This window comes from Chlorocebus sabaeus, chromosome 11 (assembly GCF_047675955.1).
Source record: "Chlorocebus sabaeus isolate Y175 chromosome 11, mChlSab1.0.hap1, whole genome shotgun sequence".
Classification (NCBI taxonomy): Eukaryota; Metazoa; Chordata; class Mammalia; order Primates; family Cercopithecidae; genus Chlorocebus; species Chlorocebus sabaeus.
The window spans coordinates 126,039,224-126,060,458 of NC_132914.1; the positions used below are offsets into that span (position 1 = coordinate 126,039,224).

The 21,235-nt window shown below is 47.3% G+C and overlaps 2 protein-coding genes across 2 annotated transcripts in view; one reads left to right on the plus strand and one right to left on the minus strand.

Annotated features, from left to right (window-relative positions):
- Positions 1-10,734, minus strand: part of SLC15A4 (solute carrier family 15 member 4) — a 32,927-nt gene extending 22,193 nt beyond the window's left edge. Inside the window, exons 1-2 of the mRNA XM_008005213.3 lie at positions 10,173-10,734; positions 959-1,254 (exon numbers count right to left, since the gene is read on the minus strand). Of these exons, the coding sequence (XP_008003404.3) occupies positions 959-1,254; positions 10,173-10,718 (842 nt within the window). The 5' untranslated portion in view covers positions 10,719-10,734. The remainder of the gene's footprint in view (positions 1-958; positions 1,255-10,172) is intronic.
- Positions 10,735-10,889: 155 nt separating this feature from the next.
- Positions 10,890-21,235, plus strand: part of GLT1D1 (glycosyltransferase 1 domain containing 1) — a 148,979-nt gene continuing 138,633 nt past the window's right edge. Inside the window, exon 1 of the mRNA XM_073021226.1 lies at positions 10,890-12,636. The gene's annotated coding sequence lies outside the window, so the exon portion shown is untranslated. The remainder of the gene's footprint in view (positions 12,637-21,235) is intronic.

A 21,235-nucleotide genomic window follows, 5' to 3' on the forward strand; every position in this document is an offset into this window, starting at 1 on the left:
AACCAGCAGTCACCAGGCATTTCTATGTTGATCAAAACATTCCACGAGAGGAATGACTACAAAAGTTCCCAGAGCCTTCTCCGGAATGATGGAAACAATCTATGCCTTGACTGCACTGGTGGTTACACAACCTGAGTAAGTTTGTCATAATTCACAGAACTGTACAGATATGAGGGGTAAATTTTACTACCTGCAAATTATTCCTCAATCAAGAATAACACAAAAATTTCTGAGTTCTTTTCTCGGGCTTAAGTTCTGGACTTTATTAACTGGCATCAAACATCACCAACCAAACATGAGTCATCGTTGGTCAGTGACTTGGAGGGGTTCTGAGGACACAGGCCTTTCTGTTTTAACACCCCAGTTCATGGGACTTTGGTGCTAACGCCGGGTAAGTCCCATGAGATCATCTGGTTACCCTCAGTGCATCTCGCCATTCTGCTATTGCATCTTCCTGTCAGAGTGACAGACCTGACCGCTGAATGATGGAGCCCATGCTGACCTTCGGGTGAGAGGCAGTGGCTTACTTTTTAAAGAGCAAAGACAGGTACTGACAGCATAAGCAACTGCTTAGTTTTTCATTCAAATGTATTTCAAAGTTTTTAAAATAAAAAGAAACATGTATAAAGCATGTCTTCTGTCTCCTCGATGCTCTCCACACATTTCTACCTTTATAATCTGGCACTAAAGGAGCTTCCGTCTACACTAGCAGTGAGAGAAAGTGCAATGTGGGGTTAAAGCATGAGCTCTGGAATCAGGCCACTGGCCTGTCTTTAGGATGGGATAATAAGACCGCACCCGCCTCCTTGGGGAAATGCAATGTTAAAGGAGAGAAGACAAGCAAACCCTCAGCCCAGGCCCAGCACACAATAAGCACACAACAAACCTAAGCTAGGATGTTAATAAAGAGATCGATAAAGTCCTATCAAACAGCTTGAAATAAGAATTAAGTGCTTACCCACTACTCTGGCCCTCTCCACTTCGCTTCTGGGAACAGCAGGAATACGTCAGTATCTTGAACATGTCGGTGAAGGCACTGCCATCAGGAGGCTTGGTGATGAAAACGCTCTGACCACAGAGGAAGACCACAAAAGCAAGGCCGACGCAGACAGTGGGGATCGCATAACCAGTGACAAAGCTGATGTTCTGCTGAATATAGGCAATGCCACCTAACGACAGGATCGCTCCCAGGTTAATGCTCCAATAAAACCAATTAAAAAATCTCCTAGTGGCTTCCGGACCTCGATCTTTAACCTAAGATAACAGGGAGGAAAGACACTTGAAAATATATGACAGTCTTCAAGGATGAAAAACATACACAGTCAAGTGGTTAAAATTACCGTTGTCACCACAACCTTTAAGAAGTGCAACACAATCAAAATGGTGTTTACAGAAACATTCACGGATCTCGACAAAAAACATACCCCACACTTTTAATTACTACAGGAGCGGGGTAGGTTTCACTTAATTGTACTACATCCCAACAAATCCTAGAGAGTTTTTCCGATTATGTGGACCACCTACTATAGAATTTTTCTAAGTATCTGAACCACTTGCCTTGGAATTACCTGGAATGCTCTTTAAAAATAGAGTCGGCTGGGCGTGGTGGCTCACATCTATAATCCCAGCACTTTGGGAGGCCAAGGCGGGTGGATCACTTGAGGTATGGAGTTTGAGACCAGCCTGGCCAACATGGTGAAACCCTGTCTTTACTAAAAATACAAAAATTAGCCAGGCGTGGTGGTGGGCACCTGTAATCCCAGCTACTTGGGAGGCTGAGGCAGGAGAATCGCTTGAATCCAGGAGATGGAGGTTGCAGTGAGCCGAGATCGTGCCACCGCACCTGAGTAACAAGAGCGAAACTCCGTCTCAAAAAGGAAAAAAAAAAAACAGAGAGTCACAGAACCCACGCTCCAGACCTACTGAATCACCGTCTCTGGGGCCCAGGTCCAGGAATCTGCGTTTCAAGCAACTTCCCAGGTAACTTCTACTCACAGGTAAGTTTTAGAACCAATGTTATAAAGCTCCATGCCTTCCTGAGCTACATGTGGGTACCATGCGGCACCGCGCAAATATGCTTAGCCCCAAAGAGAAACACTGCAGGCGACATTTGTTCAGTGAGGCCAAGCCACCACCCACGCCAACTGTATCTGGTCTCCTGAGAATCAGAGATCTTGGTAAACGTGAAGCAAAGAGGAAATTACAGACTAAGGATAAAACCACATGCTATTTTTAGATTAGACAGGCTATTCATGGAATGGGAGAAATTCTGATAAGGGTGGGATTTCCAAAAGGCTCAAAAATCACTGACTTCCTAGACGCAAACAAAAGCACTGAGGTAATCACACAACATCTAGGCTTATGCAGTTCACCAGGCTACTTCAATGAAGCCCAAGTGCTGGGAACTGGTCATCTGGGGGCAGACACACCAGAAGCCTTCTCTGCCCACCTGGATTTTTACCTCTACATAAGATACGGTGCAAATGAACCCTGTACTAGACAGAGACATTTCTAGTGAGTTTCATTTCATAAATTTATTTTTAACAAACTTATGAGAGGCTGATACTGGATCTCATAAAAAGACTCTCTTGCTGTCTTATAAAACTTCTACTGTCTCATTCTTAAGTCACAGGTTATGAAAGAGTTAGAAAATTCTTATTCCAATAATAGATCTAGTTTCTGGATCCACAGAAAAATCTGCTCTACTGAATAACAAATTCTCAATGGGGCCAAAACAACCAATTATGGCTGGGCATGGTGGCTCAGGTCTGGAATCCCAGCACTTTGGGAAGCCAGGGCAGGCAGACCACCTGGGTCTAGGAGTTTGAGACCAGCCTGGGAACACAGAGAGATCCCCATCTCTACAAAAAGTTACAAACATCAGCCAGGTGTGGTGGCGTGTGCCTATAGTCCCAGCTACTTGCAAGGCTGAGATGGGAGGATCCCTTGAACTGGGGAGGAGGTGGCGGTGAGCTGTGGATGGCACCACCACACTCCAGCCTCCACGACAGAGGCCCTGTCTCAAAAGAAAAAAACAGATACGGTATGCAATAAGCACGTGCATCTTTTTAGCAGTCATATATTTCATACGGTATTTGAAGCTCTATTTTTTAAAGATTAAATCAGAGGTGTAAAATTTATAGTTAAAATTGTGTGCTTCTCTCTAAAGGAAATAAAGCAAAAGAAAAAAAAATTGTGTGCTCCTCAAAAAGAGACTTGTTCGAAGTCTGAATGATCGAGCATGGCTACTGTGGTGATAGGTAATTAATTATACATAGTAACACCACTTCAAACTAAAAACCTACGTTTAAAAGAAAATCACGTTTTCAAGAGTTTAAACTCTTCTCCTATCTATGGCAATAATGAATAGACGTCCTAGACCAAATGCAGACATCTCTACTGAATAAAGAGTTTGAGGTGAGAACTTCTTAGACATCTAAGACACTTCTTCACTAGGACACAATGCGTTGAAATACTGCTCAACAATGGACACCCATTCTCATGCTATACTAGACACAGACCAGGAAGAAAAATGAAAAATGTGAGCAGAGAAATGGTCACCGAGAAAACAAAACTAGAAGTGTGAAAACAAACAAACAAAAAGTAATTTTTTACAAGCATAAAACAGGCCAGTAAACATAATATCTAAACTTAATAGAGGCACAAATGATTTCATAACTGAAATGCACTCAATCTTTCCATTCCCCACAGTGACACTGCACGCACCTCCCCACAGTCTCGCTCGGACCTTCCCATGCCCCACAGTGACACCGCACACACCTCCCCACGGTCTCGCTCGGACCTTCCCATTCCCCACAGTGACACCGCACACACCTCCCCACGGTCTCACTCGGACCTTCCTATTACCCACAGTGACACTGCACACCCCTCCCCACGGTCTCACTCGGACCTTCCTATTACCCACAGTGACACCGCACACACCTCCCCACGGTCTCGCTCGGACCTTCCCATTCCCTGCAGTGACACTGCACGCACCTCCCCACAGTCTCGCTCGGACCTTCCCCTTACCCACAGTGACACTGCACACACCTCCCCACGGTCTGGCTCGGACCTTCCCATTCCCCACAGTGACACCGCACACACCTCCCCACGGTCTCACTCGGACCTTCCTATTACCCACAGTGACACTGCACACCCCTTCCCAGAGTCTCACTCGGACCTTCCCCTTCCCCGCAGTGACACCGCACACACCTCCCCACGGTCTCACTTGGACCTTCCTATTACCCACAGTGACACTGCACACCCCTTCCCAGAGTCTCAGATCTATGTCCTCTTCAGGTGAAGCATGAGAAAATCAGCATTTGATTAGTCTGGGAAAATCCTAACCTTAAAATGCCATCATCCTCATTTCCTGTGTAATTGTGGTGGTCAGTTTGTTTCAACTCTTCGAGTAATCCATCAAAACTACTTTATAAACCAAAATTACGAAGCCCTAAATAACCACACAGTAGGCATTTCTGTACCAAGGGAAGCTGGCTGCTGTGAAGGCCCTCACATGCTTCCCCGCCCCGGGCGGGCAGGCCACAGCCTCCCTGCCCATCGGCTGCGTGGCATCACCGTGTGAGCAGCAGCCACATGCCCTACCAAGGGCAAACAAGGTTTTCACATGACTGGTCAAATGATGCCACCAAAATCAATTTGGAGAAGAAAAGCTAAAAGAATAGAATTGTGTACAGCACACCAAACAGTTGGCTGACAGAAGAATTCCTTAAAGTGAAGTGTCAGTTTCTCCTCTGGAAAAAAAAATGCATCATTTGCTCTGTTTATCCGTAACATAAGATTTTCTTCTTTCAGGACACTATTTCAAATAATCCACCCACCAAGAATGACGGTGACTTTTGAAAGAGGTGCGGCACTGGGGGAAGATTCGGGGTTGACATGATTTACATGAACACACATCTCCCTTGGACCCACGGCTCACACACCCTCTAAAGACACCAGCGAGGCCTCCTTCTCAAAGCCACGCAGCCTCACCCCATGGTCTCTCCTATCAGGTTTCCCAGAGGCTCTACCTGGGAGATGAAGAGGCAAGTGACAAAGAACCATAAAAAGCACCTTAAAAGTACAAATAGGCTTCCTCTCCATGAGAAGGACCAAACCAGGACAATGTAACCCTCGCCTGGGGCATAGCAGAGAGTGCTTCAGGCCTGCACACCTCAGGGTCCCCAGCCAGGCCTCCTGCTATGAAGCAGCGGCACCAGGACGGTGACCTGCCACCTGGTCACAGGGAAGCACCCTGGCATAAGGGCACTTTTCCCCTCAAATATTTTTTCACTATGATTCACATACCAAAAAAATTTACCCTGTAAAAGTGTACAATTCAGTAGTGTTTAGTATATTCAGAGATGTACATCCATCACTGCCACCCAAGTCCACATTCTCATCACACCAACAGGAACTCCTGTTCCCTTTAAGTCACTCCCACGCCCCTCTCCTGGCCCCTGGCAACCCTTAATCTACTTCCAGTCTCTGTGGACTCGCCTCTTCTGGGCATTCCACATCAATGGAATCACACAACTGGAGCCTTGTGTGTCTGGCTTCCTTCACTCTGCGCAATGTTCACGAGGCCCATCAGTACTTGTTTCTTTTTTAATGGCTTAAAAATACTCCATTGTATGGATATACTACCTTGAGTTTATATATTCATCACTGAACATTTTCTCATATTTTCATTTAAAAAAAGTCCAAATGTATAGAAAAGTTGAATCGCAAAATGCACACTTCCCTACCCTTCACTTGGAACCTCAGCACTCTTTTTTGTACACATAAAAAATACTGGCCGAGCGCGGTGGCTCATGCCTGTCATCCTAGAACTTTGGGAGGCCAAGGCGGGTGGATCACCTGAGGTCAGGAGTTTGAGATCAAGCTGGCCAACATGGTGAAATCCCCATCTCTACTAAAAATACAAAAATTAGACAGGCGTGGTGGCTCACACCTGTAGTCCCAGCTACTCAGGGGGCTGAGGCACGAGAATAGCTTGAACCCGGGAGGCAGAGTTTGCAGTGAGCTGAGATCACACCACTGCACCCCAGCCTGGACAACAGAATGAGACTTGGTCTTAAAAAAAAAATACTTCTGGGTGATCTATTTACAGATAAGCTCCAGCAACCTATTTCATCCCCAGAATTTCATCATGAATCTCCTGGAAATAAGGACATTCTTTTAACGGCAGTGAGATTACCACACCTAAGAAAGGCAACATTGGTCTGTTATTAGCTAACAGGTGATCTGCAAACGATCCCAAGCATCCGAGAAGAATGGCCATGAAAGCAGCTGGGATCCAATCACTCAGCACGCGTTGTAGGGGGCGGCCAGGTCTCCCGAGTAGCCTTTCATCCACAAGGTCCCCTTTACCTATGACAGTGTTACATTGGAAGAGATTAGGCCAGCTATCTTGTGGAAGAAGGCACATCTCCTTTCAACATCCACATTGAATTGTGGACGAAAGGGCGCATATTCTGTCAGATTCATTTGAGATAACTGAGCACCATTTCCTCCTCATTTTAAGAAGTATCAGTTACTCGCCTATTATGTCCTGGAGAGCACCAGCTTTTAAGTCAGGCTGCCAGGGCCCCAAACCAGCTCCCATAGGCACTTGCTGCGCAGCCTTGGCAGCCAACCTTTTAGGCCTCTGTTCCCTGTATAACAGGCATGACTGGCTGGGGGTGGTGGCTCACGCCTGTGATCCCAGCACTTTGGGAGGCCGAGGTACACGGATCACCTGAGGTCGGGAGTTTGAGACCAGCCTGACCAACATGGAGAAATCCCATCTCTTCTAAAAATACAAAATCAGCCGGGCGTGGTGGTGGGCGCCTGTAATCCCAGCTACTTGAGAGGCTGAGGCAGGAGAATTGCTTGAACCCGGGAGGCAGAGGTTGTGGTGAGCCGAGATCGTACCATTGCACTCCAGCCTAGGCAACAAGAGCAAAACTCCACTTCAAAAAAGAAATAAAGTGAAAGTTCTTGTAAGGCATAGATATGAATTCCTTCCTCTGGTAATAATTAGTTATTCCAGGAAGTACAATGTCATTCTTTAAAGTAAAATATATACATATATATATTTAAAAAACAGGCATAACTGCAGCACATACACCATCAACTGTTGCGAGGCTTAAGTAAGATCATGTGGGAAAAGCACAAGTAAGAGGCAAAATAGAAGCTTTCAAGTACACTTGTGTGGCGTGGCCAAGTCTTTAAAAGATAAGAGCCTGACTGTGCTACCAGCCCCGTTCCTTCATGAGCCAATGGCACCCCAAGGCCAAGAGCCTGGGTCTGGAGATCCAGCCCTGAAGAACCATTGCAGAAGGCATGCGCACGGGGTCCATCTTCGTGCAGCAGTTAAAAAAGAATCAGAGCTGGAATGAAGTCCAGCTTGACCACTCACTACCTACAGGCAGCAAGAAAGTGATCTGCTTTTGTGCCTGTTTCCTCATCAATAAAGTGGATCTAAGACTCCTGTGAGGTTCAGATTTGGTCACGTATGTAAAGCATAAGCCACTGTACAAAAAACCCAGTTCCAATTCAGTACATTAGAAGACTATCATTTCTAACATCATTCTAAGGTGTCTCCTGACTAATGGATAGCCTTACACAGGCAGAGTGAAAGCTCACATTCAAAGGACGGGCTTCTGAATCCTGGCTCAGTCACACACAAGCTGTGTAACTTTGGGCCAATGATTAAGCCTCTCAAGCCTCAGTTTCCTCATCAGTAAAATGGGCACTGTACGTGTCAGGTAGACTAACCAAGCAGTCTTGTAGACACGTAGCATACGCGTCATGTGGACTCACCAAATACTGTACTTAGCAAGCACTGTGCCTGGTGCACAGTAAGCTCTCAGTAAATGTTCCTAAAAAAACAGGCGCTCACAGATACTTAGGCAAAAGCCTAAGAGTCGCCTTCCCTACGGCTCACATGCCATGGTTTCAATCTGACCCTCCAAATCTCAAGAAGAAATGTGATCCCCAGTGCTGCTGGTGGGGCCTACTGTTTGGGTCATGGGGACGATCCCTGAAGAAAGGCTCAGGGCTGTCGCACTTAGGAGTGAACCTTCCTATGACAGAGGTTATTTACAAGCCTAGCACCTCCCTCCCCTCTCTCACTGCCTCTAGTGCATGTGATCTCTACACAGCTGGCTCCCGTTCACAAGGCCCTCACCAGAGCAGATGCTGGCGTCCTGCTTCTTGTACAGCCTGCAGAACCCTAAACCAAATAAACCTCTTTTCATTATAGATGACCGAGCCTCAAGTATTCCTATATAGCAACACAAACAGGGACTAGACAACTCACCAGTACTTTCTACCCGTTCTACTTCCACAGCTGAACTCCACCCACCCACTTCCACTGCCTCTACTCTAATTAGGAGAGACTCCCACCTCATATCCCCAATGTCACCACTTCCTACACAACCCATTCTCTACAACAAGCATCCGCACACTTCTGTGAAGGGGCAGGCAGTTCACATGTTGAGTTTTATGAGACATTCCATCACAGTTACTCAACTCTGCCACTGCTTAGTGAAAGCAGTCCCAGCACAGTGGCTGTGTCGCAGAAACAGGCGGGGCTGTATTCCAATAACGCTTTATTTATGGAGACTGAAATCTGATTTTCATAAAATTTTCACTCCTCACAAATTATCCTGTTTCCGACCACTAAAAAATGTAAGAACCGGCTGGGTGCCAGGGCTCATGCCTGTAATGCCAGCACTTTGGGAGGCCGAGGCAGGCGGATCACGAGGTCAAGAGATCAAGACCATTCTGGCCAACATGGTGAAAGCCCCGTCTCTACTAGAAATACAAAAATTAGCTGGGCATGGTGGTGTGCACGTGTAGTCTCAGCTACTCAGGAGGCTGAGGCAGGAGAATCGCTTGAACCCAGGAGGCGGAGGTTGCAGTGAGCTGAGATCTTACCACTGCACTCCCACCTGGCAACAGAGCGAGACTCCGTCTCAACAACAACAAAAAAAGAAAACATTAAGAACCATTCTTAGCTTGTGAATCCTCAGAAAAGAAGAAGTAGACCTGACCTGCTACCCCAGCTGTAGTGCCTGCTCTGCACATGACATAAATAGTATCACTCCCTGCTGGAACCCGGTAAAGCTCCCACTGCATCCCGAACGCTTTAACACTCCTCATGTGATCCGGCCCCAGCCTTCCAACTCACTTCCCACTTTTTAAATATTTTCTGAAATGATCTGAGTTTGCTATTACTCTTAAAGGCGCCTATTCTGCATATAATACTTAGTGGCCATTTCCTTTGCCCTCCTGAAGAGCTGCAGTGGTTCCTCCCTCACTTCTTGGCAGTTACAGCGGCAGGGGAGCAGCTTGATGCTAACTTGATTCAAACTCATTTTCATCTGAGCTCTCCTATCCAACCTAGCCCAAAACTCCTTTAAAGCCACAAAGACGCAATATGAGTGTTTTCCCACTGTGTTGTAAAGGAAGCTAAGGCAACAATAGCGGCTTCCCTTCCCTCAGTTTCCCGGCCCGGGGCCCTGCCCCTGCGAATCCCCACGTCTGGAAAGCTCCTCAAACAACTACTCTTTCCCAGCCTTCTGGTCTCAACTTACACGGCCTGAACACAGAGAGGGTTCATTTAATAATTTTGAGTTTTACTTTTTTATTTGGCGACAGTCTCGCTCTGTCGCCCAAGCTGGAGTGCAGTGGCGCGATCTCGGCTTGTACTGCCTCCCGGGTGCAAGCGATTCTCCTGCCTCAGCCTCCCGACTAGCTGGGATAACAGGCGCCCGCCACCACGCCCAGCTAATTTTTGTATTTTTAGCCAGCCTGGTCAGGCTGGTCTCGAACTCTTGATCTCAGGTGATCCACCCGCCTCGGTCTCCCAAAGTGCTGGGATTACAGGCGTGAGCCACCGCGCCCGGCCTCTCTTTTCTTTCAAGTCACTGTGGCCATCACTGTGTGTATACAGACCTCACCCTGCCCCAGGCAAACCCCTTCCAGCACCTATCACACCGGTCCCTCCAGTCTTGGCCCACCTGCTGGCGGGCTTCCCCTGCACTAGACAGAAGCCCCCGGGGCAAGGGGCACCCTCTGAGATCAGAGGCAGGGACTGGGGCTGGGGCTAGGGCTGGAGAAGAGGTTGGGGCTGGGCAGGGGCTGGACAGGGACAGAAGCAGCGCGGGGGCGCGGCTCACCTGGTCGGCGCCGAAGGGTGTGATGTTGGCCTTGACGGTGGCCACGCCCAGGCCCACCAGCACCAGCCCCGCGAAGGTGGCCGGCGCGCAGCAGCGGCCGGCGGCGTCGGGACCCGGCGCCGAACAGTTGAGCACGCGCGCGGAACCGCAGAGCGCGGTTCCGGTGGCGGGCGCGGCCAGCAGCGGGAAGGCCAGCATGCCCAGCAGGTAGAGCGCCAGGCTCAGCAGGATGGCGCGCGCCCGGCCCAGTCGCGCGTCTGCCAGCCAGCCTCCGAACGGCGAGCCCAGGTAGGTGAGGCCCATGAAGAGCAGCAGCGCCTCGCTGGCCTGCGCGCCCTCCCAGCAGAACGGCGCCCCGTTCAGGAACAGCACCAGGTTGGACGTGATGCCGTAGAAAGCGGCGCGCTCCAGCAACTCCGTCAGCAGCACGGCCCCGCACGCCGCGCGGCGGCCCGCGAACGCCCCAGCCGCCGCCGCAGCCGCCGCCGCCCGCCGCGCGCCCAGCAGCGGCGCCCGCTCGCCCGCGCCGCCCCCCGAGCCCTCCATGCGACAGCGCCAACTGCCTCGCCCGGCCGCCGGGTCGCTTGTCCCAGAACCCAGTGACGCCGCCCTTCTCGCGAGACCGCCGGGCCCGGGACGTCCCTATTGGGCGAGCTCGCCGCCGCTCAACGCCCCACTCGCCGGAACTTCCGGCTCCTCCCCGGAAACTAGGTGAGGAGGTGGACGGTACTGTGGGTCAGCGACTGTTTTGGGGAGCTGGGGATTCCGGAGCTTGGCGGCTGAGAGCCTCTTTTTGCTTTTTTGAGGCAGGGTTTCCCTCTCTCGCCCAGGCTGGAGTGCAGTCATGCGGTCATGTCTCACTGCAGCCTCAGCTGCCCAGGCTGAAGCGGCCCTCCCACCTCAGCCTCCCGAGTAGCTGGGACCACAGGCGCTCGCCACCGCCTCTGGCTAATTTTTAAACAGTTTTTTGAAATGGGGTCTCGCTGTGTTGCTCAGGTTGGTCTCGAACTCCTGGCATCAAGCGATCCTCCCGTGTCAGCCTCCCAAAGTGTTGGAATTACATGCATGAGCCACTGCACGCAGTCAGACTGAGGGAGTTTAAACAAAGAAGCCGAGCCCCTCTTCGGGCTTCAGTAGGGCCCAGTAGGCAGCCAAAACTCACACTGAGACGGCGGCTGCTCTCCGGGCGGGTTTGCTCAGGCCGCCCCGTGCTCCCTGCCCTGGGCTTCAGTCCTGGAGAGGACCCGGTTTCTCAACCCGTGCATCGTTGGCGTTTTGAGCCACAGGACTTTTCTGTGCGTTGCACGATGTTCAGCAGCAGCTTTGGCCTCTGCTATCCACTATGGGCCAGTTCCACCCCCTGTCACCTCAGGTTAACAACCGAAAATGTCTTCTAGACTTTGCCGAAGGACCCTTGGGGGCAAACGCCCCCATTGAGGATCACAGGCTTAGAACAAGTCAAGCTTCCAGCCCGTTTCAGGCTTTCCTAGAGACTGCCCCTAAACCATCTATGGTTGCATGGCTGGCTTCTCATCCTTCAGCCTTCCACCAAGTGTTGACTTCAGAGAAACTTTTTTTTCACCAGCCCATCCGAGGCCCAAGTATCCCCTTCATTCCGTCATGATACCCTTTCTCCTTATTACCTGTTACTTTTTTTTTTTTTTTTTTTTGAGACGGAGTCTCACTCTGTTGCTCAGGCTGGAGTGCAGTGGCACCATCTCGGCTCACTGCAAGCTCTGCCTCCCGGATTCACGCCATTCTCCTGCCTCAGCCTCCCAAGTAGCTGGGACTACGGGCGCCCGTCACCACGCCCAGCCAATTTTTTGCATTTTTAGTAGAGACGGGGTTTCACCGTGGTCTCGATCTCCTGACCTCGTGATCTGCCCGCCTCGGCCTCCCAAAGCGCTGGGATTAAAAGCGTGAGCCACCGCGCCCAGCCACATTTTTAAATTTATTCGTTTATCTTCCCAGCCTGCATGTGTTTATAGGCGTAAGCTTCCTGATGGCAGGGTTCTCTTGTGTTTTGTTCCTCACTATGGCCCCTGCCTCTGGGACAGCGCCTGGCACATAGTGGAGTGAAAGAGGGCCGCCCAAAAATGGCCCTCAGCATGTCTTAAGAAATTGAGACCCTGGCCTGGGATGATGGCTCATGCCTATAATCTCAGCACTTTGGGAGGCTGAGACAAGAGGATCACTCGAGCCTGGGAGGTAGAGGCTGCATTGAGCAGTGATGGCATCACTGCACTCCAGCCTGGGTGACAGAGTGAGACCCTGTCTCAAAAAAATAATAATAAAAATAAGAAAGAAAGAAAGGAAGGAATCGGGATCCACAGCTGCTGCAATGATTCGATTAGTGTAAGATCACCTCCTCTTCCATCATCCTTCCCTCCAGCTAAGATGAGGATGGAGCCAGTACCTGGGAAGTTGGCTTGCCAGTAGGTCATCTGGAGAAGTAATCCTGCCAGTAAGTCTTGAAGTTGCATGCATTCTATTTTTAAAAAACTTTTAAAAATGTTCGACAGACTGATGGTCAGCACAGTGCTGCCACACTGCAGGCAATATATATTTAATGAGTGTCTAATGAGAGAATAATCGAATGCCCGAATTGGACCTTTGCCACCTATCTGTTGATGCTTGTCATTTCCAGCTGTCAGCTCAAATATCACTTTCCTAACCCTCCCACACTAGGTTAGCTCCCCCTGTTTTAGGGCCTTGGAACTCCCTATACTTTTTTCCCACAGAACCTGTTATAATTTATACTTGTTTTGTGCAACTATTTAATGCCTGTCTTTAAAGCTGAGATGGCTGGGATCTTTGTTTTAGCTACTATCCTAGTTCTAGAGGCTAGCACAGCGCTTGCAACTGATAAATAGGTGTAGAATTAACTGGATGAGTGAATGACTGACCATTTGTTGAATGTAAATGATGCAAGTCACCTTGTGTTTTCATATATGCGTGTGTGCATACATATATGTATATCTGTGTGTACGTACATATGTACATGTATGTGTGTGTGTATATATGTGTGTGTCTATACATGTTCAAGAGCATATATTAGTATCCTAACTTATTATTCGATGCTAATATATGTCCTTGAACACGTACATGTAGACACACACACATATATGCCATTTTTTTTTTCTTTTTGAGATAGAGTTTTGCTCTTGTCACCCAGGCTGGAGTGCAGTGGCACGGTGGCTCGTGCCTATAATCTCAGCACTTTGGGAGGCCGAGGCAGGCAGATCACTTGAGATCAGGAGTTAAAGAGCAGCCGGGCCAACATGATGAGACCCCATCTCTACTAAAATTATAAAAATTAGCCAGGTGGTAGTGGTGCGCACCTGTAATCCCAGCTACTCAAGAGGTTCAGGCAGGAGAATCGCTTGAGCCTAGGAGGTGGAGGTCCCAGTGAGCTGAGATCACGCCATTGCACTCCAGCCTGGGTGACAGAGCGAAACTGTCTCAAAAAATAGAGAAAGCAATAGAACTCAGATGTCAGTGAAAGGCTTATGTCTAATTATGAGTCCAGTGCTGCTTCCACTTTGCAGTTGGCAGATGAGACAGAATCTTTGAGTATTTGCTCTAAGACTGATAAGTCTGATGCTCAGGCAAAGTCTAGAGTAAAAGTAACATTAAACATGGAATGAAAGCAAAGCAAATGCCTTGAATCACGTGATAACCCAGTATCCAAACGGTGCTGAGTACGCACCCACGTTTTTGGGTGATAGTGAACCCAGTGTCCAAACAGTGGTGAGTATGCTCTGCCATTTTTGGGCGATAGTGAACCCAGTGTCCAAACAGTGCTGAGTGTGCTCCGCCGTTTTTGGGTGATAGTGAACCCAGTGTCCAAACAGTGCTGAGTGTGCTCTGCCGTTTTTGGGTAATAGTAAACTAATCCAATTGCATTACCTCATTTGAGAAGACTGAAGGTCCAAACAGTGCTGAGTACGCTCTGCCATTTTTGGGCGATAGTAAACCCAGTGTGCAAACAGTGCTGAATACGCTCTGCCATTTTTGGGTGATAGTAACTAATCCAATTGCATTACCTTGCTTGAGAAGACTGAAGCTAAGTTAAAAAAAAAAAAAAAAGCCAAGACCACATATTGCAAGATCACATTTATAGGCAGTGGCCAAAATAGGCAATAGGCAAATCCATACAGACAATGCAGATTAGTACAGTTTCCCGGTACTGGGGGAGGGGAGGGGAAGATTGGTGCACATCTCTGTGAATGTACTAAAAACCACTGAATTCTACACTTTATATACGTGAATTATATGGTATGCGAATATGTCTCAATAAAGCTGGTACCAAAAGAAAGTGAACTAACAGTTACAATTTGAAAGGTTTCACGTATAAATTTGGATGCCTTGCTATTTGGGGAAAATGTGAGCTCTGGCAATGCTGGACTTGTGACAACCTGTTACATTAGTATGATCCCACCACTTTGAACCACGCCCCGTAGTATTCAAGCCTTTGTGTATTCCTCACAGATCACGCCACAAGGCCTGGCCTGTGACCTATTTTGACCAAGGGAATACATCAAAAGTGTCTCTGGGCCTGGCCTGGGCACAGGCTTAAAGTCTGACACCTTCCACTTTCATGACTGGGGTGTCCTGAGCCATCATATTAGAAGTCCACCTACCTTCCATCATAGGTTGAGGAGGAGTTTGCAACTATATGGAGAGGGGATTCTCAGCATCCCAGATGACCTGCCTACTGAATGCAGCCACACGAAGACCAGTAGAAGAACCACCCAGCGGAGCCTCAGCCCAGATAGCAGAATTGTAAACAAATAACATGGTTGTTCTTTTAAGCCACTAAATTCTGGGGCAGTTTATTATGTAGCAACAGGTAATGGAAACACATTTGCTTCCCCCGTAGCCGCAATCTGCTGACACTCAGCAGCAGCCACTGTCTTCAGGCGACAGACACTTCCTGGCTTTCCTAAACCCTCCCCACTCACTATTGCCTTATTTTTCTTATCATAGAGAACATTCTCCATATCTGCATAGTCCAGTGCAGGAGCCACTAGCTATGTGTGGCTATTGAAACTAGTTAAAATTAAATAAAATGAAAACTTCTGTTCCTCACTTACACTAGCCATGTTTCAAGTGGTTTGTGACTAGTGGCTACCATATTGGACAGCATAGTTTAGTTCGCACCATCATTGCAGTAACTTCTATCAGCAACTCCATCCTTTATTTATTTATTTATATATAAATAAATTTATATTATTTATATATTTATAAACAAATTTATAAATTTATTTATATTTAAATTTATAAATAAATTTATTAAAAATAAATTTATTATTTATTTATTTTGAGATAGAGTCTTGCTCTGTTTCTCACTATGCCCCCTGAAGTGCGATAGCGCTATCTTGGCTCACCATAACATCTGCCTCCCAGGTTCAAGTGATTCTCCCACCTCAGCCTCGCGAGTAGCTGGGATTACAGGCACCTGCCATCATACCAGGCTAATTTTTGTATTTTTTATAGAGATGGGGTTTTACTGTGTTGGCCAGGCTGGTGTTAAACTCCTGACCTCAGGTGATCCGCCTGCCTTGGCCTCACAAACTGCTGGGATTACAGGTGTGAGCTACCACACCCGGCCAGCAACACCATTCCATACTAAAATGTAATGGATATGATTGACTAATTAGCCGACATCCATACTCTTTCTTTTTCCAATCGTGATTCTTTTCAGGTATTTGTCTTCCTCAACCCACCCCTGCCCCCACCAGCTTCCCGTGTAGCTCAGGAGAACCTGACTTCATCCTTGTTCCCAAATGAAACTAGCCCACACCAGTACTAGTCTCATGCCTCTTCATGGTGACTAGTTCAGGAACGCAGACTCTAACCTTTCAGGACACGAAATTTCCCTGGTGCCTGTGGTTACTGACCCAGGAGTGGACAAATGGAGTAAGTTGACCCAGTCAGACTAGAGGCAAGGCCACTTATCTGCTGACTGTAGGTGAGACACATACTCCCAAACTGGACATGAGTTAGGAAGCCTGCAGCTCTAATAGCTCCTGATGGCTATTGACAGCCATGAGGTGAACCAGCTTAGGATGAGACTGACTTGGGGGATGGCACAGGAGACTCAGGGAGAAGTGAGATAATAAGTCTTAACATTGTTTAAGCCACCGTGTTGGGTTTTCTGTTCTTTGTATTACTTGTGGCCCCAAGCCACCTATCATAATTCTATCAAAATTCTATCAGGGCAGCCTGATTTTTTTCTCATGCCTGACCCATGAGTTTTCTGCCTGGCTCCTGCAGTGCTTGGGTTCGCAGCCCCTGTACTGAGCCCCAGTGATGGGATAGCTAAAGAATTGATGCAAGATGATTCCTCCCACTTTATTGGATATGCTTGCAATATACTCCTGCCCCAAAAAGTGATCCTGTGAGTCTCTCCTTTGCAGCTAAGATTAATAAATGACCTGACCCATTCAGTCAGCATCTAAGGGATAGGTAACCGTGTCTTCCAAAATAGCATTTTTGTCTATTGGCTCTTCACCTCAAGGGCCCTCTGGAAAAGGGGCAAGGACACTCTTTGCAAAGGTGCCCGTGGTGTGGACTAGACTTGGAAACACGGGGTTCTCCCTTCTCTGGTACCACCTTGTCTCCTGAGCCTCACCCAGTGTGGTGCTCAAGCGGGTACGATTTGAGGCAGTGAGTTGAGAAACCGTCAGAGACAGGACATTCAGGGACTGCCTGACTCCTCTGGCTGTTTCATGGCATTTCTGCCTCTTGTTTCACATCTCTGTTGAGTTTCTCACGCCTCGCTGCCAGACAGTTGCCTCTCCTTACAGTTTCAGCTTCCTCAAAACTTCGGGTTACAAGCAGCCATCGTAGCCTTTCTGTGCCATCCATACATCACTCATTCACTCAACAAACAACTGTTGAACACCTGCCCGCTGAGTCATGACAGCTCAGCCTCAGCTCAACTCAGCCTCAGCACTCTCAGCCAGGACTTCGGCTTCTCCGATTTCCCAGTTCCCTCGGGAGGGACTCTGATAGGCCTCCTCATCTTCGTGCATCAGGCCACAGCCTAAGTCATTAGCCATAGTACAGCCACAGGCCATGCCATACATCTTTTGAATCTCCTTGGGTACAGAGAGTTGCCATAAATTCTATTTACTTCAAGGAGTCGCTGTTGCAACCCTTCTTTCTGGCTACAAATAATCTTGATAGAAGCAGAAGGTATAAAAAGTGAAATCAATAAAAACACAGGCAACCAGTGGAATAGAATCAGGTATTAAATCCTTGAGCTTAAACCAAAGCCACACTAACCTACTTTTAGCATGAACTAATTCAGCTCCCAGAATGACTTGGCATTTGTTTTAACAGAGGATGTGAGAATGTACGGTCAGGGAGCTGGTTTTGATTTGACTTGTTTCAGGCACTGATTTTATTTGACCCTTGCGAGTAGCAACGTCTGTTTCTTGGGTACTTTTCCACTTGTGTTTAAAAAACCCCCAAGACATTTGCAAAAAGTTGGGCTTCACCAATAGAAGCAGGGAGGTGAAGAGAGAGTAAGTGAAAGAAAATGAACTTCTGCTTCCTTCTATTGCAAGAAGCGCAAGATGGTGTGACCACACCTAAGATCCTATTTTTAACCACCACTTTCACAATTCCTTGTAAGCAATCTTAGCCAAAACTGTAATCATATAATAGTTCATTAGTAATTATAAGTGAATTTGTTTTCTAGATTAGGCCTTACAGGAAAGATGAAGGAAATGAATAAAAGAACAAGAACAGAATCACTAATACAAAAGAACTCATTGTATGAGGTGAAATCAGCCAGGCACAGAGAGATACATACCATATGTTCTCACTCATATGTGGAAGCTAAAAAAGTTGATCTCATAAAAGTACGTGTTTCAAAATCCTACCTTATGCCCCATAATTATGTACAATTATCATGTCAATTAAAAATAATAATGAGGCCAGGTGTGGTGGCTCACCCCTGTAATCCCAGCACTTGGGGAGGCCAAGGCCAGTGGATCACCTGAGGTCAGGAGTTCACGACCAGCCTGGCCAACACGGTGAAACCCTGTCTCTACTAAAAATACAAAAAATTAGCCAGGCATGATGGCGGGTACCTGTAATCTCAGCTACTCCGGGGGCTGAGGCAGGAGGATCTCTTGAACCTGGGAGGCTGAGGTTGCAGTAAGCTGAAACTGCACCATTGCACTCCAGCCTGGGCAACAAGAGTGAAACTCCGTCTCAAAAATAATAATAATAATAATAATAATAATAGTGAAAGCCCGCCTGGTGTGGTGGTTCACGCCTGTAATCCCAGCACTTTGGAAGGCCAAGCTGGGCAGATCACTTGAGGTCAGGAGTTCCAGACCAGCCTGGCCAACATGGTAAAATCCTGTCTCTACTGAAAATACAAAACTCAACCGGTCATGATGGCAGGCGCTTGTAATCCCAGCTACTAAGTAGGCTGCGGCCGGGGAAATGCTTGAACCTGTGGAAGCTGCAGTGAGCTGAGATTGTGCCACTGCACTACAGCCTGGGCAACAGAGTGAGACTCCACCTCAAATAAATAAATAATAATAGTAATAAAAGCAAAAAAGAAAAATCTCAGTGTATTTTAATAAAGGGTTCTGGTCGGGTGTGGTGGCTCATGCTTATAATCCCAACACATTGGGAGGCCAAGGCAGGCAGATCACCTGAGGTCAGGAATTTGAGACCAGCTTGGCCAAATGGTGAAACCCCATCTCTACAAAAATTAGCCTGGCATGGTAACGCAAGTCTGTAATCCCAGCTACTATTCAGAAGGCTGAGGTGAGAGAATCACTTGAACTTGGGAGGCAGAGGTTGCAGTGAGCCGAGATCATGCCACTGCACTCTAGCCTGGGCAACAGAGTAAGACTGCATCTCAAATAAAAAAGGGTGGGGAGGCGGGTGCGGTGGCTCACGCCTCTAATCCCAGCACTTTGGGAGGCCGAGGCAGGCGGATCACGAGGCCAGGAGATCGAGACCATCCTGGCTAACACAGTGAAACCCCGTCTCTACTAAAAATACTAAAAATTAGCCAGGCATGGTGGCAGGCGCCTATAGTCCTAGCTACTGGGGAGGCTGAGGCAGGAGAATGACATGAACCCGGCAGGTGGAGCTTGCAGTGAGCCGAAATTGCACCACTGCACCCCAACCTGGGCAACAGAGCGAGACTCCGTCTCAAAAAAAAAAAAGGATCAGCAATTCATCAATTCGTGGGGAAAGGATGGATTGTTAAACAAATTATGTTGGAATGAATGAGTAAACATGGGGGAAAATAGGCTTCATATTTTGTACCAACATAAATTCCAGGTGGATTAAATATGAAAATTAAGAAACTAAAACCATAAAAGCACTAGGAGAAAATATTGGCAAATACATATAATCTTCGGGAGAAAATGCCTTCCTAAGCCTCACACCAAAGGCAGAAGGCATGCAGTAAAAAATTAGTTTGACTCCCTAACGATTTAAAACTTATGTGCATAAAAAATAATAATTGCTGTTGAGAGCACACAAACTAAGAAAAAAAATTGAGGTACGTAAGAGAATTTTTTTCTTTTTTCACACAGAGTCTTGCCACCCGTTCTATAAACTCTCTTTCGCAGAACTTTTTATATCTCCATATTCCTGAGTTCTATTTATCCTATTATAAGTATGTACAGAATGACAATCTTTCCATAATATGCCTTTATTTTATTTTATTTATTTAATTTTATTTTTGAGATCGAGTCTTGCTCTGTCACCCAGGGTGGAGTGCAGTGGCATGATCTCAACTCATTGCAACCTCTACCTCCCAGGTTCAAGTGATTCTCCTGCCTCAGCCTCCCAAAAGTTAATGTTCTTATTTTATAAAGAGTTCTAAAGAATATTATGAAAGGATAAACACCCAGCAAATAATATTGGCACAGTGAGTGGCCAGGCTCTTTAGAGGACAGCAGTTGTTGGGGTCCTATTCAGCATCCATTCTCCCTTCTGGTGACTGCACCTTGATTTTCCTTAGCTAATCAATGCTCCCTGTGATGTAGGTAGGGCAGCTTGACCCTCCAGTCCAAGAGTGGGCAGCTGACCTACACCTATCCAATCAGCAGTATCCCATCTAAAGTACTTGGTTCAGGCCAGGCGCGGTGGCTCACGCTTATAATCCCAGCACTTTTGGAGGCCGAGGCGGGCAGATCACCTGAGGTCAGGAGTTCGAGACTAGCCTGGCCAATATGATAAAACCCCGTCTCTACTAAAAATATAAAAATTATCCAGCCACGGTGGCACGTGTCTGTAATCCCAGCTACTTCAGAGACTGAGGCAGGAGAATCACTTGAACGCTGGGGGCAGATTGCAGTGAGCCGAGTTCATGCCACTGCACTCCAGCCTGGGCAGCAGAGTGAAATTCTGTCTCAAAAAATAAGTAAACAAAAATAAAGTAATTGGTTCAGAGATGGACATGTGATCCTAGCTGGGCAAAGCTAATCCAAGAATTTATTCTGGAATGAGCAGGAAGAAATGGTTCTCTTTTCTGTTGAGTTTGAGATTATGGAGATATAAGCTTGGAGTTGCCAGAGGCCATCTTGTGAAACCAGAGAACTAAGCATCCCAGAAGGAGATAGAGATGAGAGAAACACTTGTTTTCAAAAGACAGTTTAAATCCCAGCATTTTGGAGGCTAAGGCAGGTGGATCACCTGAAGTCAGGAGTTCCAAGATCAACCTAGCCAACATGGTGAAACCCCGTCTCTACTAAAATACAAAAATTAGCCAGGCTAATTGTGGTGTCTGCCTGTATTCTCAACCACTTGGGAGGCTGAAGCAGGAGAATTGCTTGAACCTGGGAGGTGAAGGTTGCCGTGAGCCAAAATGGCGCCAATGCACTCCAACCTGGACAACAGAGCAAAAGACAAAAAAAAAAAAAAAAAAAAAAAAGGTCTGTTTATAGATCTTGGTTCTGATCATAGCTAAAAGTAGCTTTTCCTTCAAAATTAGACATTTTAATTGTGAGACCATAAATTCTCTTTTTGGTTAAGCAAATGTGACATTCTGTCAATTGCAATAGAAGTCCCAACCA